Raw genomic sequence first — 24,866 nt, 5'->3', positions numbered from 1 at the left:
AAATCTAAGCAGAGTACATCAGTACTGTATGTCCCAAAATATATGTGAAATATACAGTCAGAAACACAAGGCTAGACTTTTAGAGATATGTTGGTTTGAACAGCTCCTTCTTTGTATGGTTCGATTATATTGATTGACCTGTTAATCTGCGTCCCAGAAGACTTTCATTTTAATGTAGTATGTCAGTTTGAATTAACCTTATATTAAAAACTATTATCAACACTGCTGTACTGTCACACATATAAAATGCACAAATGTTGTCCTCATTCACACTTTCCATATTGACAGTAATGTGTTGCAGCAATTTAAGTGTGTCGATGTTCAGGTGACATAGAGACTCAACATTCTGAGAGGTCAGAGGTGCATAGGGTGCAGGTTCAGTGAGAGGTGTCGGAGAGCGGCTGAGCAAACAGACATACACGTCCTTCTTTTGAAGCAGTTTAAAGAAAATGTTGACAGCACCTATTGGAAGTGATTTTTAGACACTTTGAGGTGCAGTGTGCACACACGGTGCCATTCACATGAAGCTGTGAGCGTAGTAACCAATTTAAACATCCCAACAAATGCATTAAATGTCACCAATTCCAATCCAAACCTACGTTTTTGGTTTGGCTGTTAGTGTTTTATTGTCTTATTTTTCCCTTCATTTTATTACTATCTTATTTTTCTTTCTTGAGTTTTTACATTTGAATCCTATCTTCTGTGTTCCATCTTTAAGTGTATATGAAAGTTCTTCAGTTCCTGTTTTCACTGAGTCTCTTGTCAATAGGATATTTCTTGCTTTTACATTTTGCATGTATCAAGGGTTAGGGGTGCAGATTGTTTTTATTGATTTTCTTTCTCTGTAGAGCACTTTGTGTTACACTTTTGTCACATGAAAAGTGCTTTACGAATCAGCTCTGATCGACTGATAGGTTGATAGTATTGTTGCTTCCTAGTGTGCTTTTTAAGTTGTTTTTATCTTGGGAAAGAATTGCATTTGGGGGTTTTGGGGGAGTCTGACAAGCATAGAGAGGAGCCACACAGTTTTTTGACCTCTCTCTCTTTCTTTTTCAGTTTCTTTGTAAATGGACTATTGTCTATTAGTTTTTAAATTATGTCTAAGTAGAGAGTTAAACCTATTAGCGAGAGGTGTGGATTTTTGTTGGAGAATACAAACAAGGGAATATTCAGAGGATAGAGTAAAGCTTAATTCATTGGAAACCTATTCGTGGTCATGATTACTTGGTTAACTTAAAACTGATATTTGTGACTCTCCTTTGTACAGCCCTCTGCAGATTGAGAAAAGTCAAGTTGACATTCATTACAGATCCATAACTAACTGTGACTTTCTCTCTCCCTCAGGACAATCAGAACATCTGTGAAGCTGCAAACTTCCTGGTCAAGCACATCATGGCGACAGAGAATGAGATCTTGAAAAGCGTGATACCAGACACCATCTCACCTCAGTACAACAACAGGCAGTCGAGCTGCTCTAGCTGCCTGAAATAATCAGTGGACGGCATAATCCACGTCTGAAGAGAACTCCTGAGAGACATAGTTGGACATAGAGGGACAGGCACATGGCTTCTTTGTTCCACAATGGAGGTGACGATTTGAGTTTGCGTCAGGATCTGATGGCCTCAGATTGCACATGAATTTAACAGACTTTGCTAACTTGACAAACTGTGAGTTTAAAATTCTTACCAGCGAAACAATAATGCGTTCAGACTTAATTTATCACGCCATTATTTTGGACCTTTGGGTTTGTTCTGTGCTAGTTTACAGTTCCTTGAAAACAGTTCATCTGAGACTGCGTGGCCAGACCAGAATAAACAGTGGAGTCAATTCTCCCAGCATGCGCCATGAAACAAACTCAAAGGGCAGCATGCACAAGCAACTAAACTCAACAGCTAATTGGAAGTCTGATTCAAATTTAAATCTGCTCTTCACCATTTATTGTGATTCCTTTCTTTCACCAGCAAAAGAAACACAGTATTGACAGCTTTCAACGATCGAAAAGGATGACTAGAGTGTATTTATGTGGATTTGCACATGCATTGCTTGTTTTTATTGTAGTTTTAATTTATTTACAGTTTGCATTTAGGAAATACTATTTATGTTATGCTGGTTAGTTTATGATGTAAATCTGCTTAAATACTCCCTACAAATGACCATTGTGTAAGTCCTATAAAAGCAGGCTAATTAAGTAACAATGCATTCCTAATAATAGCCACAATTTGTTGGGGGGCAAGCAGCTGCAAGGAAAGACACAGTTCAACACTCACACACACAAACATCCTGGAGTTTGTGTGTGGTAACTCGTCCTTTATGGCCTGTGGGCTGCCAGTGAAGAAGTTCAGTTCAGTCGGTTTGTCAGACATGTTTGTTTGTTAATGGAGGAGAGTGGGTGTCCTGTGTGTGTCTAAGTGTGTGTGTGTGTGTGTGTGTGTGTGTGTGTGTGTGTGTGTGTGTGTGTGTGTGTGTGTGTGTGTGTGTGTGTGTGTGTGTGTGTGTGTGTGTGTGTGTGTGTTGGTTATTTTTTTCTTCATCTGAAGGAAAAGAGCATTGATTGTCTGGATGTAAACCAGACTTTCTTATGAGTTTGCCTGCCAGTCCCGAACCCTCTGTATCCATGGTAACTGGATCAAGTCTTTTTTATGGGTATCCTCAAACGTCTGTGTGAAGCTATTTCTTGCTGTACTCCCAACCATACAGACATAAATGTACACACACAAGGTACAAACACATGTATACGCACATATTTTTCTGTTTTCAATGTCCTTGTTACATTTTGTTTTCCTTCTTAACATTTTTTTTTTTTTTTTTTTTTATCTTAAAAACTCTGGCCTCGCTCAGCATGGATGTCTTCCTTTTAAATGTCACCAGCCCCCCTTTCCTGTACTTTCTTCTCTGATTCAGCATGTACTGCACAATTACACAAAACTGCACAGGCTCAACTACACACCCACATAAACAGTTTTAATTAGTGTTCTTCCAACAAGTTGACAGTGGTTGCATTAATGTGACTGTTTTCTGCTTTTTGGTGGATCTGTGGATTGCTTGAAAGCAATTTATTCAGGAAAAGCTAAGCTAGCTCAACACACTGTTGTCACAGGTGTGTCACTTTTATTACTGTTACTTAAGGCACATACAATTTTATGATCTGATACAAGCTGCATGTTTACTTAAGTCTTGGGTGTGCTGAAGCCAGATCAAATTCATTGTATTACATGGTCTATTAAGATTCACACAGATTACAGAAAGTGCATGATAGTGTACATGTGTAATCGCTTTCTTATGTGTCTAGTCGTCAGCTGTGGTTGCACAGTTATTAGCCAGATCACAGTAGTGTCATATGTCATAGTGTGTGTTCTTGGTGCTAATCGACAGCGTGCACATTAAGGCCTAATGGACTCAAAAGTTACCTTTCCCACAGGATTACAACCTCACAGTGTTCGTCTGGGTCATCATGAGGCTGTGCAAAGGGATGCATCATGTGACACCACTGTGGTCTCACTATATAGATTTTTGAACTGATTTGAACTTTAGAAAAAGCTGCACACCCACAAGCAGTCAGGAACACACACGTGTGTCTGTCTGTGTAGGACAAAACCCTACTGTTTTTTCCTTTGACCCACAAGGGATCTGCACGTCTTCTTGCGGATTGCTTTCTGCACGTTATTTATTGTAAAGAAGTAAAAAATAAACGAGCCAATTTCGCACATGCTGCTGTGTTTGTAACACATGAATATAATGTGACACCAAAGTTCACTGATGTCTTTAAAAACTTTTGACCCGGAACTAACCATTTGACATCCTCATGATCACTGAAAGTCTTTTGTTGAGTTTCACAAATAACTGCAAGAGACAGTGGAGCAGCTTCCAAATATGTGTGTGTGTGTGTGCGTGTGCGTGTGTGTGTGTGTGCGTCCAGGACTCTCAGGTTCTCATTAAAGCCACATGACTGAGTGGATTATTCTCCGTCTGAGGGATAAGATTTGGTCCTCTGCTCTTGGCTCATACAAAGACATCTCACCACCGACAACGCATACAATGATACAAAAAGGCTTCAAAAACCACTTTGGACAACTTTTATCATCTGGAATTCATCAAACGATATCAAAAAGATATAAAACATAAATAAATAGGCACACAGAGTACAAAACAAGCTCTCTCCTGACTTCAACAATGTCCTGAACATAAATGGAGTTGAAAGAGTAACAGTAATAATGTTAGAATTCTAATTCTAATTCCAAAGATGGAAATAACAATTAAACAATATGACTCAACTTTTAATTTCATTTCGGGTGGGAAAAAATCCCAAAGTTCTTGTCTTGTTAACTCTTCCTACGACAACAGCTGGCACGGATCTAACTATTCATTATTGGGATTATGAGCCCACCATATTGTGCTCGCTGTGATTCTCCGGCTGTGCCAGAGAACCACCTACAGAAAAAAAACACCCACATATTCTCTCTGAGAGAAAGAGACACTGAGAGAAGAGGGATGGGTAGGAAAGGAGGTAGTGAGGGAAGACAATGAGATGGAACAAAAGTGACACTTAAATCTTGCAGCGACAAAAGATTAGAGGCAGCTCATTAGGGGGGAATGCAGCTAAAGACGAGAATCAAACAGGTCTAATTCAGCAGCTTGTAAGATATTTTCTATCAGAATTCAGACTATAGCTAGCAGATCATGCCTTAAAACGCAGATAATAACATATGCAGCAGGTTTAACCACATGAAGAGCAATAGAGTTTGTCTGGACACACATTAATCTTCAATCTAAAAGAAAGCTTCAACTGATCACTATCAAACCTTTTTTCCCCTCTGTCCTCTGTTAATACATGTTCATGTGATGCCATCTGCTGGCAAACTAAGAGCACAGCAGCAGCAGCACAGCATTCTGAAAGGGTTTTTCCTTTTTTTAATTACCATTTGCTTACCTCTCCTTTTTTTCTGAATAAAACTACAACAACGTTCATAGTATAGGTGATATCTCACTTTGAGACATAGATTACCTGATTTCTGAGGCTATACAACAACGCAACACACTGATGCCCTAAAGTGAAGTGCAGTCACTTGAGAATAACTGGATTTAAGACTTAATTACAGCGTGTGAAAACCCGAGCAAATGACCTCCTCTGTGAGGGCGAATTTCTCCTCTCAAAGCCCTGGGACCTCAGCCACTTTCTGTTCCCACTCCCCTGTGCCAAAATCTATTAAACTGAGGGAGCTGATATCCCCATTAAGTCGCTCTCTATGATCATAGCCAGTGAGAATGAGCAGCATTACCGTGATTTATAGACTTCAGTTTAGGTTAGTAGTCATTCTGGGAGTATTAGGTTAAGTTTAGAAAAAGAGATGTAAAAACAGACTTTGCTGATTTAATATCCTCCAGAGAGAAAACAGAGAGGAGGGCTCGAGGAAAGAGTGAAGAGAAACTTAGAGTAGATTAAAAGTAACAGAGAGCCGGAGAGAGTGAGTTGGACTCAGGAGGGAGAAACTTGAAAGGCTAAGCGAGGTATTCAATCATTAATATATCTGTCCAGGTTGAGAGATGAGTTCTCTGAAGACCTCGTGAGCTTGGCTATTCATCACTCACACTGAACGCTGACAGATTTTACATCTCATTAACCTTACTGATGACTTTTCAATGACACTGCATTGCACTAGCTCCCATCTCAGTGAATAGAGGATGATAACAGACAGCTTTGACTATTTAGAGGATTTTTTTTTTTTTTACACATTTTAATGTTGATTTGTTCAGTGTCACTTTTGCTTAAAAAATGCAGGAATCCATTTGGACATTGTCATGGAACGAGAGGAATGTCATTTGTGTAATAGAAATTATATGACAACAGTAAAAAAATGCTATTTGTGCAGCATAATGAACACATCTGTACAACTCAAGTGACTGTGCGTGCACTGCCACTAGGGGGCGTTAGCGCCAGTGTTTTCATGCATTGCTTTGAAAGTACAGCTGAAGAAAATTACGACATAAAAAAAAAACATTCCTACATCATTCATCATCTCTAAACATTTTCACACCCTAAAAAAAGACACAGTCTTCAAACATTTAGTGTGCTTACTCAGCATTTCCTCATTAAAACCAATGTTTTTTGTATTGTTACTGAATTAATCATTTGAGCTTAAATCAAAAACAGCTGCATTTTCCAACAGCTGTAATGAGTGAAAAGAATACAATTAAATCCATACATAATTGTGCATATGATATAGTCAACATTGATCACTAGGAGTGAGGAATACATTGCAAAGTGTTGAAGATGTGCTTTTGTATAGGCAGGGAGAAAATTGGAACCGAAAAAGCTTCAAGAACGAAAACCAGAATGATAGTACTGTAAATAATGCCTGGCACAAAATAAAAACATAAATCAGCTCGTACTGTAACCGTCTTTAAAATATAGCTACATTGTTCTCTTGACCCTTGACTGTAATATAGATAAGGTTGTCAGAGATAACCAGGTAGTTGGTTACGTACTTAGAACAGACACACACTTAAAGACTTCTAATATTGTAATCACACATTGTGAGGCAGCATTTAAGGTGTGGGCTTTTTAAAACAGCACATGAAACATATTAAGGTCAGTTTGTGAGGTCTGTCCTGGTGAGTGCAGCTGAGGAGAGCTGTGTCACTGTGGTCAGGAGGCCACAAGGACAGCATGAAATCTTAAGAGTCAGAAAGTAAACATCGCACGCTGTGTCAAGTCTATTTGATGAGTGGTCTAGTCGCGGTGCAAAATGTCGTTCTGAACTGAGTGCAAGAGGTAATGAGTGTACTGAATCTTACTATCATGACCTGAGAATCTTTTTGTTAAAAAGTACCAAAATGTTTTTTTTTTTGTTTTTTTTATAATAAAGTCATCTGTGTACATAAGTATGAGTCCTGAGGTTGCTGAGCATAGAAGCACATTACATACACTTACAGAGATGATTATTTATGATGTTTGATTAAAGTTGTGATTGTCTCTTTAAAATAAACTTTGTTTTTTTTAAAACATTCAATATGGCAGCATTGATTTGACAGAAGGTTTTTTTTTTTTTTTTTTTTACCACAAAACTAACAGTAAGAATCATTTTTTGCAAAGCTGGAGGCATACACTACAGAAAGTTCTGAAACACAATATAATGGTTGGAAAAGTCAAATATAGGAATGCATCGCTGTCTCATTTTTGAATTGAAAAATGTTAAGTAAAAATTGTGCTTCTCATGACATTGTCATTAGAGGGGAGTTATCACACTAATGAGCTCACAAGTGTTTGTCTGCTTTATATTGCAGCCTGTACACAAGTCACCGTCCATGTTATGTCCTTACACACAAGGTGTTGTGAAATCTTTGGTTTCACAAGATTACCACACGTTTTACCACCCCATGACTTTTGATTTGCTTTGATATGTAGCTAATGTGGACCGTCACCTGTGAATGCATCCTTGCTGGAGCTAGAGAAAGCCTGCTCTGAAGCCCCGTACTGGTGAGGGCCCATAGAAGGGGCCGAGAGGGACGCCTGAAGCCGGTGTTGCAGCTCGGGCTGTGAAAGGAGTGTGTCTATGTGAGGAATGAGAGTGGACAGAGGGCAGTCTGGGGAGGTGTATTTGGCTAACACCTGTAGCTGGTCTGGCTGCAGGTCGGCTTCATTGCAGACCTTCTGGCACAGAGCGGTGACATTGTGACATGTTTTCAACTTCAGCTGACTCAGCTGGCTCCTCTCCGTGATCAGTTTCTCCCTCTCCGTCTTCTGCAATACACGCATGCAGTACACAAATTCAGATGAACATATCTGTACACAAAAGCTGGCGTCAAACGAAATGTGCTGATTGTAAATCATGTTTTACCAGCTTGTTGATTTCACACTGCAGGTTATAGATGCAGTCTAGTTTCCTCTTACGGCAACGCTGGGCTGCGAGGCGGTTCTTGCTGCGTCGTCTCATATCGTGCACAAACTCCAGCTGTTCACGTGTAAACTCCTGCGTCTTCAGGAGTTGTTGGAATTCATTTCTGCTTTGATCCACAATCCAGTCTACAGAGAAGGGCAACTGCATCTGAAGACAGCAGGGGAAAAAAAATGTTAACAAAAGACTGATATAGAGCAGCAGGTTTGTAGTGTAAAAAATGATTGGATTTATGATAATCATAACAGATTGCAAACTGTATTTCTTGAGTAAGAAGAATATAAAACTGATAGTCAATAAAACATTAGATAAATACTATTGCAAAATGGAATTAAACAGTTGTTGATGTTACACAATCTGTTTGGAGAAGATTGGAAAAATATATTCTTGCCAAGCTGTTAATAATTAAACCACAACTATGAGCAGTTAACGTTCGAAAGCAGGTCTGGTAATGGATGATTACTGATGCCAGTGTGGGACAGGACATGTACACACACCTGTTTACTGGAGCAAAAATAAATGCTGTAGTATTTTTGTCACTGTAAAACGAAAGCACTGTTTCTGCTCTGAAATGACCCGGACTTTGTATGCGCTCTTCCTAATTTTGTAATGGAAATAGTTAAGACAGGATAGCAGCAGGGGAAGTTCCTCAAATGGGTTGTTTGTGTTGCCTGTAGTCATTGGTAACTCAGTAAGCTGAGCTGTCACTTCAGCTGAACTGGACTCTGAACTAATTAACTAAACACACACACTGTCATCTCTTTTTTGTTCCTGTATCGAAGTGTCTTATCTGAGAGAAAACAACATGAAGTAACCTCCAGGTAGGCTGAGCTTGCTGATGTTTATTTAAGCTGATTAACTTTAGTACAAGCTGAACTTGACACCTGTAGGAGGACAGGTGAAATGGGGGCGGGGGCCTTGCTCACCTGTCTGGCCCTCTCTCTCGTGTAGGCCTCGCTGTCTCCCTCTGTTTCCGTCTCGGTGTCTCCGTCCTCCCCCGAGTTAAAGGACGACACTCCTGACTGAGAAGCCCCCTCGCACTCAGACAGATCTGCTCCCTTCCGCAAACATTTGCCCTGGTCCAGATCTTGGATGAAGGGGCAGCTCGTGGTGAAGCTGAGGTTGACGTGGGGCCACTCTGAAGGAGCGCCATGTCCACTCTGTCTGCTCCCTGTTTGGTAACAACTCCCATCATGGAAGTTTGGTTGGGTTGAATGCCAGTCGGAACCCTGACACTTAACTAGGTGTTCAGCCACCTCTCTCTCCACGGTGCTCCTTTCTCTGGCATTATTCATTGCTCTCTCCATGCTAACTGTTTGCCCTCTTTCTATCTCATCATTGACCCTTCTCTGCTCTGCCTCTTTCTCTTCCTTTGCCTCATGATGAATGGATACTTGTAAACCAAAGTCCCTTGTTTTCCCGTCCTCTGTAATGTCCATGACGAACCTCTTGTGTCCTACTGACCCAGTGATGGCAGGGCAGTCACTGAGGGTTTTCAAGGGGCAATGGTGCATTATTGACCCTGATGGCCCCCCAAAAGGTGTTGTACTTGGCCCCAAGGCGACTGCGTTGGCTCTGGATAGGACTGAACAGCTGACGCCTTCCTCCATATGCATTTCTTCTTCATTTTCCCTCCTCTTTTCCTGCGTTTCATCTGTTTCTGCCTTAATAATATCAGCCTCCGTTGTCCTGTCATGTATTTCAAATTTCCTCGAGTCATCAGCCTCGCCTCTGCTCTGTCGGACGAGAGTTGAGGATGAATTTCCAGAGAATTCGACCTCACTTTCATTCTTAATGTTCAAACTGCTGCAGCATGGGGAACAGGAGAGGTCACAGTCATTACTGATAACTGTGAGGGGATTGTTCACACTTTTCTCTGGGAAACAAGTTTCCTTCCCACAGGCTAGCTGGAACTTGCGATACTTCGGACCTTGTTGAAAGATGTAATTTGTCTCTTCAGTTACAGGTGTAAGAGTGCCTGAGCTGCTCTGACTTCCCAATTGGCTGTTGACTGATTTGTTAAACAGAAAAGCCTCTTCCTGCTCAAATGGTGACTCAGCAACTGGTTTTACTGCTTTCTCATCCAACAAAACTTCGTCAGAGTATATGCCTATGCCGTCGTCTGATAATTGCCTCTTGCAATTCTTTTTACAGCAGGTCTTTCTTGGAAAAAGAGCAGAGCCCTGGGTGCTAGAGGAGAACTTAGGGAGGAGGAACTCAAAGCAAGCCTCGTCCAGGTCCCTGAAACCAAGAATGGAGGCTGAGTTTCGTACTTCTAACACGTCGTCTTTTCCGAAGAGGAGTTTGGATGTGTAGGCAAACTTCAGCAAGGGTTCAAAGCCAGCGACTGACACCTGCAAAAGCAGAAAAATCTGATATATTATCATTTTCTAGAATGTTGTCTGAGTGACAGGTTATTCTAATCAAAGTTTAGGCTCAGAATATGTTCAGTGAAATAAAGAACAGGAAAGTAAAACTGTACTCGTGTAGAAACCACATGTGACAACAAGAAAAAAAAATCTAGTTTTCTGCAGCAGCTAAAATGAAGAAGTTTAAAACAGGCACTTCCTGTAATTAAAACGTCTTTTGATGCTCATTGCTTGTTGAATAAGTGAAAAGATCAAATAAAAAGTGGTACAAGGAGCCGGTGATTAAGATCTATTAACACCATTTATTAACAATAAATCAGAAAAAAAAGTTTGAACTCTGGATGTGTTTTATCTTAAAGGATAAAAATCTCAAATGTCTCGGCCTTGTTTACTTCTTATTTTTCTTTACTTTGAAACTCTTAGTAAAGCCAGTCTTCTTTGGGGGATACATTTTGTTCTGCTTGGCTTTGAAAACCTGAAATCATTATAAACATTAAGAACAAAACGCAGTCACAAATCACGAAAATATTCAAGAGGAAAATAGCTTCATTCTATTTTTCTTCCACACTAAATCTTTGTACCGTGGAGACTGGTTGAGGGAATAAACCCTGCATTACTTTTCTCACATACAGATTTGCTGTGAGGCGGTATGTTTGATTACTTTTTTTATCTGTTCGGCTTCATGACATCTCACCTCCTGCGGCAGACTGATGACCGCTCCTTGCTGTGTGAGCGACGAGATCCTGTGTGTGAAGTACTCGCTACAGGAAGCGAGCACTGAGCGGTGCGCTCTGAAACTCTGACCTTCCACCACCACGGTAACATCACACAGCGTGTCCCGGCGACGCTGCTCGTCAAGCCGGCCCAGCACATGGGAGGAATGAACTGTAGACTCAAATGTAAACACAGACGAGCGCGGCGCAGACATGGCCTTCAGGGACATCTACAACTTAACACAAAGAACACGCTCATGGTTAACTATTTTCTCTCATCAGGTAAATTAAAAAAAAAAGAAAAAAAGTAGGCCTGTAGATAAAAAAAAATAACAGCAGAATCATTGCCTACCTTAGAAGGATGACTTTCTATATCCAAGTGTTTTAGAGCGTTTCAGAAAGTCCCAGCTGTTGAGCCGACATGGTTATTTCTAACTGGAATGCTGTTCAACAAGGCTGTGTTTCCCAGAAAGCCTTATCTCAACACGGCTACAAACTAAAAACTGAGCTTGACTCAGTCATATGGCCTGTGTGTGAGAGGGAGGGAGAGATAATAGAGGGAGAGAGAGACAGTGAGTGAGTGTGTGTATGTGGGTGTTTGTGTGTGTGTGTCGCAACAACTCTGGGTGTAACAGAGTGAGTGCTGACTCATGCACTCCTGCTGATATAGGGTGAGCAAGCAGTTTTCCCGACCATACCAATCCCACCCTTGGAATCTGTCTGGTAAACTGACAGGCGTTTTCCCAGAAAAATACTTGTATAGATTTTCCTTGAACACAATGCAGGGATTAAGGTGGAGTTTGGGAATATAAACCTCGTGATTACTCAGGATAACATCTATTGTGTGTCTCTCTATCTGTGGAGTTACTGAAGATTAAGAGCTATTTGAGTTAATTCAGTTTAAAAACAAATAAAAACAAATAAGCAAAACTGAGCTGTTTAAAGAAAAGCGAGGCTTCTATGAAGTTTTAAAAGTTCATATTTCTCAGGAGGTTGTTGTTTTGCTCACTTTGTGAGGCAGTGGCATATCTTTGTGTGAGCTCAGTCTTTGGTATGTGTTTCTGTCTGTCAGAGAAAGACATCTAGAGACAGAGAGAGAGAGAGAGAGAGCGAGAGAGAGCATGTATTATTGGAAGAGTCACACAAAATAAACACCTGTACCATTGCAACAAATGCAATTGAACTCTTGTCTTTATGTGAATATTATTTTTTTGTGGGGAAGCTTTGAGGTGTCCTCAACTGTAATCAGACAAAATCTGCAACATGATTACTGTGTTGGCATAATAGTACTGCCAAATGTTTTCCAAGTTGACAACACTAGTGACAGCCTGCCTTCATAGCAGCGGGCAGAGAAGTATATAAAAGTGGAGTTGTCATCACAACAAAGTACTAATGCCACTCAGTCACATGATTTTGAGGAGGAAGGGGGAAGCCTCAGAGTCAAACTGGTCTCCAGTTGTCGTTTCATAATTCCAGGATGAGCTAATCTCCTTTTGTAGAAAAAAAAACGAAAAAAAAAACGAGTTCCTCTTTCCATGTAAGCTATGCATTGTTCACACCACTGTCATGGAGAAATGAAACAAAGGAACTGATGCGGATGTTAAAATAAAATGTGTTTATTAATAGACGAGGATGATAAGCAAGGTTGTTTTGTCGTTTTTTTCTTCCTCTTCTGCCGGTGGATGAGACATCTAAAAAAATGTACAACTCCAACAGTGTTGTGTCGCAGCTGAAACTTATTGTGAAACAAACAATCAGCCTTCTTCTTTTAACTCTTCCTCAAAAATGGCTTCAATTCCCTGATCCTCGATGCTGCCTGAAACAATCATTTCCCCTTTTATAATAACAGGAACTGCTAGGGCAAGAGGAGGGATACGTAGGGATGGCACTCCTCATAATACGACATTTGGACCACAACATACCACCTTTGGCTCCCTCATCAAACCTCAGGTAAAAGATCTGAGTCTCCACAGGACCTGAGAAAAATGTCAGAATATGTGGTCACATTCACAGCGGCTGACATTGAATACACTGAGGTATTAGAGCCTGAAAGGATCTGCGAGATCACATAACAGAAAACAGCACCCAGAAAGGGAGGCCTTGTGTCCTAGCTTGGTAGAATCACTCAAACAGCTTCACACTTATGATGACAGCAAGTCTGTGGTTAAAACAAATGACTCACACATGAATAAATACAGCGCCTTTCCGTGTATTTAGCTGATTCATTGACTGTTGTTTTGTAGAATGAGTCTTTATTTCTGGTTGGTTTCCTGGCCTGAATGTCCAGCTGGATGTTTTGTAGGTCTCAGGTTCCGTGGAGGTCGGGGGTCACGAGGAGTCCTGCGTCGTGCGACTGGTCAAGCAGAGCGTCTCCAGCTGCTGAGCGCGCTCGTTGTGGACAGTCACCAGGGTGCGGTTCTCCTCCATTAGACGCCGAAACTCCTCCTCTAGACGGGCGATTTCAACTGCAACTTTTTCATCCTCTACCAGCTCTGCCAGCAACTTTCGCCTAAATAAACAAATGAGAGAAATATTTGACCAACTATAGTTTTTCTCCGCAGAGTGCAAACAATTCACTCTCTCCCTGTTTGTTTTATTTCTATCTCTCCCTGTTTTTTTTGTTCAGCTGTAGACTGCATCAGTTTGTCTTTTACCAGTGGCCAGAAACACCAAAAACAGATCTCTTGTTAAATAAACCATCATTCACATTCATATGTCTGAGCAATTAGGATTCTCCAGCTGTCCAAGAACTTGAGAGGAAATGAGGTAAACCCAAATAAATATTGAAACAAAGCAAATTTACAGGAAAGGGCTGAGCTGGCTTACAAAGTAAAACACAGATTAAAGAACTGTATAAGCTATTAGCAAGCACAGTCTATTGATTATGGTGCTCAGACAATACTGTTTCTTAGATATAATTCAAGTCACACAACAGAAGTTGAACCAAATTGCTTTGAAGTGATTACAGTCGGTTTAAAATCTGCCTCGGTAAAAGTATAAATGATTAAAGGAGCAAGAGAAAAAAGGTGTCTTTAAATTTGATTTGTGAAATGGGAGACTGCAACTGAGAAAGCCGACTCACCTTTTGATTTGAGGTGTGAGTGAAGGAATGAAAGAAGTTAAAGTGAGACCTAAGAGGAGCCCTTTAGACCTAATAGTACAAGATTATTCTAAATGTGGTGAAAAAGTATCAACTTGTTAAAGCCGTATTATGGAGGAATTCAGGCTGGGAAACAAAGTGTATTGACATAGCCAGCTCAGCGTTGGACTTTTAGCCTATGGGACTGTTTTGCCAAGCTCTCGCCAAAGTGTAAAAGCCTGTCCAATAATTATTCTAGTCCGGCTTCTTGATCGCTCACTTGTAGTATTTTTCGGGCCTTTTGCCCTATATTGGAAAGGACAGCCAAAGAAAGACAGGAAATGTTGGGAGGAGAGAGTAGGGGATGACATGCAGCTAAGGGTCAATGATGGATTTGAACCCAAACACGCTGGGACGAGGACTATAGCCTCTGTACATGGGGTGCAAGACATAACCGCTAGGCTATCAGCTCTCCCAAAGTCACTCTCTTTTCTGATCTTCCTACCTTCACCTGCCCATGTCCTCTTTATTCTCTAAGCCCCAGCCATTGTATCAAACAGTTCCAAGAAGTGCTATCTGGCCTCCTTTTAGATTAAAGCAGATGTGTGTCTTAAAGCTGTATGCACCTCTCACGAGAAAACAACGACCCGCTGCCAAAATGACATATTACTGAGTGCAGACGACCAGGACGCTCTGTGGAAAAGGGATAGACACCATTCTCCCTGTTGAAAGTGATTGTCCTATTAGATCAGCGTTGAGTCTACTATTTTAAGGTGGAAATGTTACATATTGTTGCTTTATTAAGTTGTAGGAAAATCCTCTTCATTCAAAATGAAATATCTTAACAGTTAAAAGGTTGTCCAGTGGGCAGGTACTGCCACATAAAACTAGTCGGTAAAATAGTGCATCATCAGCATAGCAGTGGAACAAAATGTTATAGTTTTTAAAATAGAGAAAAGGTGTGAATGTATTCTCAACTAGAATAAACAATAGGGGCCTTAAGAAATCAAGTACTTCTTCAGCGTTTTCTTTTAGAGACTATGATGGTGGATTGTGAGAGAGCAGAAAGCAGAATACCACGAAAGTTTGAAAGTGAGTGTGAGCTTACGCACACATACACTTGTGTGTAAAATGTGTGTGTCATGGCCTCACACTGTGATTGTCAATGTTTTGTTACGGGAGGAGATCCCAAACTATAACAGCAGCAGCAACACAGAAAGAGAAGAAACAAAAGTATTAAGGCTACAATACAGGACGTCCATGGAGCTACAGAGAGCTAACTGTGAAAGAAGATAACTGCAGTGCTTTTATATACACAAGGTTATCCTCTTTTCAAGTATCAATACATGTAATACAAAACTCTTTAGGGGAAAATGTGTGTATTGGGTTTTAAACATTTCTTGTAATTTAATCCTTAGTATGCAGGCAGTTCTGTATTTAAATTTTCTTAAACATTCTGACACACAAAATTATAATACAATTGCCAATGTGTAGATGCATGCTTGTGTGTGTGTGTGTGTGTGTGTGCCTGCATGCATGCATGTGTATTCAGCAGAAGCCTAAAAAAAGGGACGAGGTCTTTTTAAGCCTGAAAGCATTCATTCAGAAACTGGACGTATCATGAATAAATCTGACCTCAATGGTACTGGCCTTTTTGACATTATTCAACAGAAGAGTGTTTTCTGTGTAATTTGTGAAGATTTACAATTTGCCCCAAACATCTCATACACTGCCCACTTGAAGGACACCAAAATATATTAAACCATCTCAAATACCTCATTCATGACACAATTAGCACTTAGATTGTAACTGACCAAAAGCACAGTGAGTAAATGTTGGAATTCCCCTCTCAGTGTGTTAAAGTATTGTTCCTGTTGTCATCATTGCAACACTACACTGCATGTCTGTAGCTCTGCTGTCAACTTCCCCCATATTTAAAGTAATAAAATATTATTCAAAGTGTGCAGTTCTGGCTCCACATATTTCTCTTCCACAGAAGTGAATTAATTGTTTCAATCAATAAAAAATGTCAGTATCAGTGATACCTGGATTGAGTATAGTAAAAGCACCATTTTGTCATGTTGTGTTTCCATTTAATTCTGACTTTGTGTGTTTATGAGAATGTAGATGTTGGCACAAGCGACACCTGAAAGAGAGAACCAAGAGTTTCTACTGACCTGACCCATCAAGCTCGTATCTAAACTCAAGGCTAGACACATCCCAGCAGTCTGCCTGCTGCTCTCTATTTAGGAACTGCCAATTGGTGTAAGTTGTGTGCGTGTGTGTGTGTGTGTGTGTGTGTGTGTGTGTGTGTGTATGTGTGTGGTTTTTTTTTATCTGTGAGAGCATACCTATGTGTGTGTGAGTTTGTGAATGTGTGGGTGGTAGTGGTGGGGGTAACAGCGAGGGCCTTGAAAATCCTTTTGCTAATACTACCCACAGCTGCTGAGGGCACAGGGGACAGTGGGCACTGTGTGTGTGTGTGTCTGTGTGTGTGGTTTACACTCATGCTTAAATGCAGTACATATGTGTGCATTTAAGTATCCAGCAGGTAATTCAAAGTACTCCTTTTCAAAGTCTGATGTGAGTGAAACCTTACTAAACAAGGTGCTATGTTGTTCAAATATGAGCCAGACACTGGAAACTCGTTACACTTTCTTGAGCTTGTTTCTATTTTAAATGAATCTCATTTTAAAGTCATGAATCATCAGGAGTGTAAATATCGTTTAATAAAAAACTGCTCTCAGTAGATCATGTGTTCAATACTGGATGTTAGCAATAAACATGTGCCACCTGGTGGACGTGTTGATCAAAAATCCTTACTACGCAGACACTGCACACATCCAAGACGTGTAGAGAGCCAGCGCCAAGCTTTGCTGCTCAGTCGTTGTTTAAATCCCTCATCATATCAAAATCATGCATCTAAAGAAAAAAGTGTTGAACTGTTTAGTACATAAATCGTATGGAGTGCAGTGCAGTTTGTATTAAGAAGACTCCTCAATTTAAGACACCTAGTGAGCAGTGGAGCTGGGCGCTGCATCTCTATGCATCTTGGCTTTGAAATGTATAGTCAGGCCGCACCGTTACAAAGTGTATGCTTGTTTAGCAAAGGTAGCTCGAGTGGGATTTTGAAATATGAGTATTTATCTTCCAAACATAGAGAAATATCACAATAAATGGTGCACGCTGGGAGTAAAAAAAACAACCTGCACAAACACTAAGACTGGGATTGTTTTTCTGCTGTCGTTACACTTGGAGGGAAATTAGCACAAATGTCTGCTCTGGAGTCAGATGTTGCATCACTAGGACTCCCCATTTGTTTTTTTGTTTGTGAAAATCATTCAAAGAGAGAGAGAGAGACTCACTTGCGGTCCTCAAGCACAGCAATGTCATGTTTGACCTGGTGGAACTCTCTTGCCATCCTGCAGTGCTCCTTGTACACCTGAACGCTCTCTCTCAGTGCAACACAGGGGGGCACGGGCTGCAAGAGGTCACAGAGAAACATGTGACATCACAAAGATGCAGTATTAGTTCAAGATGACATTGAACAAGCAGCTCTATGCACAAAGCTAAAGCTGATATATGGAGCAACATTTTTTTTCCACGGGGAAGTTTTAGGATGCTCCGATGTGTATTCCCTTTCCTTTGACACGTCTATTGCTAAGCTGCAAAGGAGATGATTCCTAATGCCTTAAGTCTGTGGTTCACTACTGAGACCCACCAACATCTCCTTCAGGAAAAGTCGCAACCCAAGTTTCTGATTTTTTGTGACAAAGAAACCAAACAAACAAACGCAAAGGTTTTCATAGACTTTTGAGCTACAATTTTTATTTCGGGTACACATTTGCAATCCACTGAAGAGCCACCAGTTGAGAACCACTGCCTTAAGTGACTCTCTGACTTTTGTCATAGTGCCCCAGTAGTACCATTATCATCTATTTTAATGATATGTTTATTATGCCTTGTTTATTATGAGAAGGCAGACTCAGAGGACAGTACAAACAGCTAGCTGTGGGTGTGACAGCCACCTGGGGGAGGGGTTACTGTCCTTTGTGATGTCATGAAGGGAAAATCTCCAAACAGCCTGTTTGAGCGCACATGTTATAAAAAGTGAAACAGGCAAAAGATGGAGAGGATGGACTTTTCTTATAATTGGGTTTTTTTTTAGACAGACTAGGGACACGTATTAGTGTTAGAAAAACATGGTGAAGGGTATTTTGCGAAATATGTGACCTTTAAACAACTTTGCTTTTATCCATATAAATAAACACATTAACTTCAATGTTGTATTGAACTGAATTTTAAACAGGACACTTTTTTTCCCATTAGTACAGGCTTAAATGTGAGAAATGTCCTGTATTCAATCATACAATTATTAAAATAGTTTCATTTTTTATTATGGACCCATTCAATTCCCCAGGGACCAACATAAATCACCACCTGTATGTCAATATACTACATTGAAAATAAACATAAAAAATAAAAATCAGTGCAAAACCTAAACCTTTTCACCTCTAGTACAGCATATGTATGCTATCATTCGATGGCATGCTACTACTGTTCTCATTTGACACTCTAAACCAACATGCACTTTATGTGACCCTGGCTTTGGCACTCATTGAAGGATATTTCAATGACAACCGTAATAGCAGGGTGAGCTCACACAGTGAAAACATTGATTTACAGGGCTGATAAACTAAAGCACAAGTTTCACTTATGCTTCAGCTTTGGCCTAAAAAAAACAACAAAACAAACAAAATACAGAGCCTGAGAGAAAATCATCCCTAACACTCAACTGCTTATATCAGCCTGTAATGTCCAGTCTATTTCAGGATATATTTAGTATTGTTTATTCTCTCCACCAGGCCAGCTTTCTTCCAGGTTGATGAATCTAGAAGTAACATCTGAAAGTGCTTTTTGTTTGAAATGATTTGGCTTCTCATTGTTTGACTGGTCCACTGGCATATGACAAACACAGTATTACACAGAATCGGACATCAACTTTCAAAAGGGTAGGTCACTGCCTTGTTTTTTTTTATATTCTGCCTGTCCTCACTTGTGCTGCTCTGACGACAACACAACGTGTGTGTCCAATGTAATGTGACACTGCTGCATGTACCGCATACCTGTAATCGCTGCTCAAGATCGGGGAAAGTTTGATTGACATCCTCCACATCTTTTACTTCTGTTAAAACAGAAAATATCTTTCAGGAAAGAAAAATGTAAAATGTGTTATGCTTGAAGACAAACATCAGTAAAACAAACATTACAACAGTACAATAATGTAATCAGCAAAACGTCACCTGTAAGTGTCAAATGTTAAATATTTAGTAAACATACTGATCAGTGGAAAAATAAACATAGCTGTATCATAAGCTAATCATTGTTAAAACGTAAGTGACACATGTTGGGGATATTATTTTCACATGTTGTGGATTATTTTATTCTTTATAAATGCTTCTTTTGATAAGATGAACACCATTTTGTATGAAATCTTTGTGTGTAAAGTAAGAATCAACTTTGGCTGTTAGATAAATACAGTTCAATCTAATGTTACCCCTGATGAAAAGTGGTCAAATGTTGATGACAGAAGTACTTGTTTACTTTACTTTCACTTTATTGAAGGAGTGAAAGTAGGATAAAGTGACATCTGATGGTCATTTTGCAGAATGCAGCCATCTCATAAACCTCCACATCCACCTCTCTTCTGAAGGGACGAGTGGAACTTAAGGAAAATGCCAAACTCTCCAAAAGACAAAAGCTCTTTGAAGAGCCTGTGATTGGTTTGTCTGCTCTGGGCTAAAGTAAACACATGGTTTAATCTATAATAGTGATCCTTTAAGTATTAGTATTACGATTCTCCTTCAGACACTTGAAACTTGTGAGACAGAGACTATTCTGATAAATCTACCTCTTATGTCTTTTATTTAGGAATGATGTTGTGATACACCTGCATTCAGGGACAGCATTCATATATTTGAGGCACTGAAGAAAGCTGTTATTTTCAATATAGACTAAAACAAAGTGTTGTAATCATGAGGTATGTTGTTTAAAAAGAGGTACACAATAATCTATCATTTTAACTGTGACTGTTGAAGGACAAAGTGAATTCATAATGACAGCTTTTGGGTTTACTTTTTTTTCCATAAATATTGCTTGCTGCATGTCCTTGACGTACAGCCAAGTGACTTGTCCTACAGGCAGTTGCTTTAATACCTTTCTTCACCTCATAAAAAGGCTCAAAATGAAACACTATAGAGGCCTCTAATATGACACCACAACATGGCAACACAGTGCTAAACTTATGAATGAGCCATGTCCTCTTACTGTCCAGAAGTAATTAGCTGTCAGGCTGGGAGGGGGGGGGGGGGGGGGGGGGGCGACACACAATACAGAGAAAGAACTATGTGAACAGACAGACAAACACAGACAGAGCCAGATGTATGGACAGAGAGGGATTCAGACAGACAAATACAGACAGGTTGTCTGCACCAGCCTCTGCCTCGCCAGTAATGTCCCCCTGGAGTTGTGGAACACATGTGGAGAATCCTGGGATGATGCAACCGTCTAAAAGAAGAAGTATTAGCCTGCAGCCATGGGGGCAATTATGATGTGGAATAAATACAGTTCTCATGCTCAGGATCCACACAGCATGGGGTTATAAGTATGCCCGGCATGAAGTCATGAAGGGCCTAGAGGATGATCCCCGGACAGAGCGCGGGTCTCAGTCCCCATGCTGAGAAACACGAGTTCAAAGAGACGACAACATGGTCGTAGGCTGGGGGGGGGGGACATCTGATTCTGGAGGTGAGGGATAGAGTTACCATTAGCAACTCTGAAGCTTCAAGTACACTCAAAGTAAGTCATGTTATCATGCTGCCAACTAAATCAGACACGATGCAGTCACTGTGACCCTTAAGAATCACACAAAAAAAAGGAGAAGCCTTTTGAAAACAAGATCTACGGTGCTTTCCGGTCTTCTTTTGGATTATTGATGGAAGACAAATAATCTAGCTAGAAAGAAAAAAAAACATTATGTTGATTATTTAGATGTGAAAATGAGGCAATTCAGGGAAAGTGTCTTTGTGAAGATGATAAGCAGAATGTCATCCCTTGAATCTGTGTGGGATTTGAGTGTGTCCCTCCAACTGCAGCCCTTCATCTCACCTCCTAAGAGAAAGACAAGGGGGATCAGAGATGGGTGGAGCAGGACTGGAAGTGTTAACTGCTTATAAATATAGGCCAGAGTTCTAAAAGCTGAACAGTGAATCAGGCAGTGGGACAGACTGTTAGTATTAGAGGGGGAAACTTGACTCTGCCATTGCATAGCTGCAGCTGCTGTCCCAGTGCCGGGCCCCACTGCAGTAAAACATCCTGACTGACAGTCGTCAGATCATAGGTAGACCTTTGAGATTGGTGCGAAAGGGAGTGACAATGAAAGATGTGCACGTTTCGATTGAATATTAAGGAATGAAACATTATAGTCGTATAAAAGCTGCAAAACTGCACTTTTAACAAGACATGCACAATCACATGCATGTGAAGTTGTATTTGAACAGAAATAGAGGGAGCACCTGTCTCAGCTACAGCCTCGAAGAATGAACACAGTTCAAGTGATATGGTGTGTGTGTGTGTGTGTGTGTGTGTGTGTGTGTGTGGGGGGGGGGGGGGGGGGGGGGGGGCAGATTGTGCCTGGTCTGTTTTGGTGGGAAGAATGTTGTGCATGTGTTCCACACATACTGGAAATACAGCGAGAGTAGAGCCCCAAGCTTACGCACTAAATGATCAGTTGAGTAATGCGTGTAATTAAACTCCAAGTAAGTTTTAAGATCAGTGTGCGATGGTAGAGGAGCGCAGGTGCATGTAGGGCATTCGTGTGTGGATGGCTACCGTATGCGTGTGTGTATACCTGATGTGTCGTCGAGGCTGAAGGCGATTCTTACTTCAGATTTATCGGGAGACACTCTTCTGGTTGAGGTGATCATTTATCCCTTGAGCCGCAGGCACAAAACAGAGCTGTTAACACAATCAACAGGCTCTCATTAAAGATGAGGGATGGCGAAATATGTTGAGTAACTTCAAAAATAACCAACAGCTTTTGACAGACACCTTCATAAAAATCACCTTCAACGATATAAATGTGTTGATTTCCACAATATCTCCGTTTTAGATCACTGTTAATTGACTCTCTTTGGGTTGTTTAGTTTATGTTTATTGTTCTAAATTGTTGCTTGAACATAACACAATTTAAAAATTCCATCGAAGTCTCTGTGAATTTTTTTTTCTCACAATTTCAGCACAAATAACCGATTGTTAGATGCATTATTTGCATATACATTCGTTACACCGACTATATTGTATGTAGAATGTGTCCAATCTGCCCTAGAAGAAGGAAATAAAGTTTTTTTCCCATCCAAACAAGTAGGCTAATTTATGACTTTTACCAAGAAAAATAAACTTGCCAAGTGCAAAGGTCTGTTGAAATTAGCCTTAAAAAAAAACTGCCTATCAAACCCGACCTATTAAAGTACGCTGCCTTAATAAAACACACAGCAGCCAGTTTCATCATGCATTTATGCATGTGTTGGGATGAAATAATTAGGGAGCTCTGACAGACTGACTCTGAGGTCTGGATTTTGCATGCCCCCTCCAGTGAATGCACCGGCTTTTTATAACAGGACATTTGCCTGCTTTAACCCCGCTAAACCCCCTGCCCCACACAACATGTCTAAATGACCTTCTGCATCAGCAAATAAGCACTTTTTTTTTAAATGTGCGTCTCTCTTGGCTGCTAGACAGAGTTGGAAGGTCAAATTTTGTGGACAATGACTGAAGAATGTTTTTTTTTTGTTGTTGTTTTTTTTTACATCACTGTGAGTTGAGGAGTCTAAAAGTGCACGTTGAAGGTATACAATCCACAATTATTATGGAGACTAAAACATGTATATATCCTACATGATAGGCCTTGATACATGTACTGCATGACAACGATAGTGTGGTGATGTGTACATGGACTATCCTCACCATGCAGCGAATAGCTGGGCCAACAGGTTAGTTTACCTGAAGCACACGAACCCGACCCAAGAAATCCGAAGAAATGGTTAAAAATCAGGTAACAGTTAAAAGTCCTTAAGATAGATAGTCGTTGTTTTCCGTCAGGCCACTTTCGATGTCTCAGAAGTTACTCAGCCGAAGTTCCTCTGCGCAAATTCAGAAGCTATGACGAAACTCTCTCTCCCAAAAAAAAAGCGGACTTCCACTTTCTTTCGAGTCTCCAGCTGTTTTTTTTTTTTTGTTTAGAAGTTTTCAATCAAAGTCAAAACGACCGCTCTCCAGTCACGCGTTCTCCTTCAGTTCAGCTCTGCGTGGGTTTTGGACATGTTATCCACGGACAAGCAGACACGCGGCAGATAGCAACACAACAGGACTCGGGCTGAGAAGGAATGCCGCCCGCTGTCTCCCCGTGGCGGCCCGGCTCCAATTAAATGTCTCAGATGACATGACAGTAGCCCGCAAAAATGCTCATAGCGCCGGCTCCGCTTTGAGTGACACGGTCATACCGCTGGGACGGTGTTCGGCTGTGCAATAGCTGTGCAATGAGGCAGTTGCTCAGAATGAAGTTCTCGTGTTATAAAAGCTGCTGCTGCGGAGGAATAAATAGAGCATCTGTTTGTTTATACTGTGTGTGCGTGTATGTATGTGTGTGCGTGTCTATGTGTGCGTGTGTCTGTCTGTGGTCATCGCAAAGTTTTTTTTCCAGCTAAGCAAGTCTTTAGAGAAGTATACAATAAAAGCCATAAGTTACAACCTGTGATTCTCTCAGAGAAAAAGTGCTCAAGTCCTCTCGTTCTGATTTATTCAGTGTCTTTTTCTATCTGTAAGGCCACTTCACCTGCACACCAGCAGATGAGAGCATTGCCCCTGAAATTTTTACTGCCAGGCTTTCAGACGCTAGTAGAGAGAGACAGAGACTCAGGGAGACAAACAGAGAGAGATAAATGATGCTATGTACCTCCAGGAGTCGTCCTCCTCCTCGTTTGTCTTCATTGACAGGCTGTTGACACAGACCTGCCTTATCAGCCCTGGAGACTGCTCGTCTCATTGTGATGGATGGGACGCACTCAAACGTCTGCCACTCTTTTCTGTTGGAATCAGAGTGCAGATTTGATTCCTCTGTACTCGCATGTACAGCTGAGAGCCCTGTGCAGTGATCGGGAGGCAGATTTGACAGGTTTGAGAGATTTAAATGTGAGATTTAAGATATGCTGAGAGGTAGAAAATCTGCAAGAAGAGCTTCGTGATGAAGCAGTTTGTTTTATGCAAAAAGTGCCAAAAGAAAAAAAGTATCACATCAAGATTTCTATTTGGCTGTCTCTGAATCTCCCATTCTCTCCTTTCGCACAATCTTTTTCTCCTTGTCTGTGCAAGAGGTCTCGCAGAATGGAATATAATCTCTACCCTTCTTACCAAAGGCACAAACAGACAGATGCCTTATCCCTTTATCTCGCCACATTCTGCTCACCTCTCCAACACTAAGGATGTTGTCTCTGTGTTTTAGAATCACTCAAGACAGATAGTTTCTGTGGCTGAAAACAAAAACAAGGACATGCAGGTGAAGAAAGACACATCCAACATGAGGAAGGACATATTTCAGGTGAGGTCATTTTAGGTTACGAGAGAGGGAGGGAGGAGGTCCTGCTCAGCTGTACAGGATGCCAAGGTCAGAATTGTAATCCATGACGGATTAGATGATGACAAAAAAAAAAACTGACTTTGGTTTTGATTAAGAATTATGGGGTTAGGAGATTAGAGA

The 24,866-nt window shown here is 40.7% G+C and overlaps 3 protein-coding genes across 5 annotated transcripts in view; 1 reads left to right on the top strand and 2 right to left on the bottom strand.

Moving 5' to 3' along the window:
- Window positions 1-2,837, top strand: part of rab38b (RAB38b, member of RAS oncogene family) — an 8,896-nt gene extending 6,059 nt beyond the window's left edge. The window contains exon 3 of the mRNA XM_020639880.3: window positions 1,345-2,837. Within this exon, the coding sequence (XP_020495536.1) occupies window positions 1,345-1,491 (147 nt within the window). The 3' untranslated portion in view covers window positions 1,492-2,837. The remainder of the gene's footprint in view (window positions 1-1,344) is intronic.
- A 1,221-nt stretch (window positions 2,838-4,058) lies between these two features.
- bach1b (BTB and CNC homology 1, basic leucine zipper transcription factor 1 b) lies at window positions 4,059-11,536 on the bottom strand. Its single transcript, XM_065963237.1, has 5 exons — window positions 11,327-11,536; window positions 10,956-11,210; window positions 8,819-10,246; window positions 7,836-8,042; window positions 4,059-7,738 (listed from the first exon to the last, which is right to left on the bottom strand). Exons 2-5 carry the CDS (start codon window positions 11,202-11,204, stop codon window positions 7,403-7,405), a joined length of 2,220 nt encoding a protein of 739 aa, XP_065819309.1. The 5' UTR covers window positions 11,205-11,210; window positions 11,327-11,536; the 3' UTR covers window positions 4,059-7,402.
- Window positions 11,537-12,570: 1,034 nt separating this feature from the next.
- Window positions 12,571-23,618, bottom strand: map3k7cl (map3k7 C-terminal like). 3 transcript variants are annotated; one of them, XR_010668702.1, is made up of 6 exons: window positions 23,078-23,618; window positions 21,963-22,069; window positions 19,180-19,238; window positions 17,419-17,534; window positions 13,157-13,483; window positions 12,571-12,950 (listed from the first exon to the last, which is right to left on the bottom strand). XR_010668702.1 is itself a non-coding variant. In XM_020639862.3 (5 exons), exons 2-5 carry the CDS (start codon window positions 22,036-22,038, stop codon window positions 13,303-13,305), a joined length of 432 nt encoding a protein of 143 aa, XP_020495518.1. In that variant the 5' UTR covers window positions 22,039-22,069; window positions 23,078-23,618; the 3' UTR covers window positions 12,571-13,302. The 3 variants fall into 3 exon arrangements, 2 of the variants coding, with proteins under 2 accessions (XP_020495518.1, XP_020495519.1); XM_020639862.3 differs by having other exon boundaries at window positions 12,571-13,483; XM_020639863.3 differs by having other exon boundaries at window positions 12,571-13,483; window positions 23,114-23,618.
- Window positions 23,619-24,866: the final 1,248 nt, after the last annotated feature.

Source organism: Labrus bergylta, chromosome 14 (assembly GCF_963930695.1).
Source record: "Labrus bergylta chromosome 14, fLabBer1.1, whole genome shotgun sequence".
Taxonomy (NCBI): Eukaryota; Metazoa; Chordata; class Actinopteri; order Labriformes; family Labridae; genus Labrus; species Labrus bergylta.
Note: the sequence above shows the minus strand (reverse complement) of the source record. Positions and strands in the feature narration are given on the sequence as shown.

Bases quoted from the DNA above. Each gene is read 5' to 3' on its own strand.
- bach1b (XM_065963237.1), bottom strand. From the start codon at position 11,204: ATGTCCCTGAAGGCCATGTCTGCGCCGCGCTCGTCTGTGTTTACATTT. The intron at 10,247-10,955 runs GTGAGATGTCAT...CTGCTTTTGCAG, and splicing joins TCATCAGTCTGCCGCAGGAG to GTGTCAGTCGCTGGCTTTGA. The intron at 8,043-8,818 runs GTGAGCAAGGCC...TGCTGTCTTCAG, and splicing joins CGAGAGAGAGGGCCAGACAG to ATGCAGTTGCCCTTCTCTGT.
- map3k7cl (XM_020639862.3), bottom strand. From the start codon at position 22,038: ATGATCACCTCAACCAGAAGAGTGTCTCCCGATAAATCTGAAGTAAGA. The intron at 19,239-21,962 runs GTATACACACAC...CTGTTTTAACAG, and splicing joins CAGCCTCGACGACACATCAG to AAGTAAAAGATGTGGAGGAT. The intron at 17,535-19,179 runs GTATGCGGTACA...GACCTCTTGCAG, and splicing joins ATCTTGAGCAGCGATTACAG to CCCGTGCCCCCCTGTGTTGC.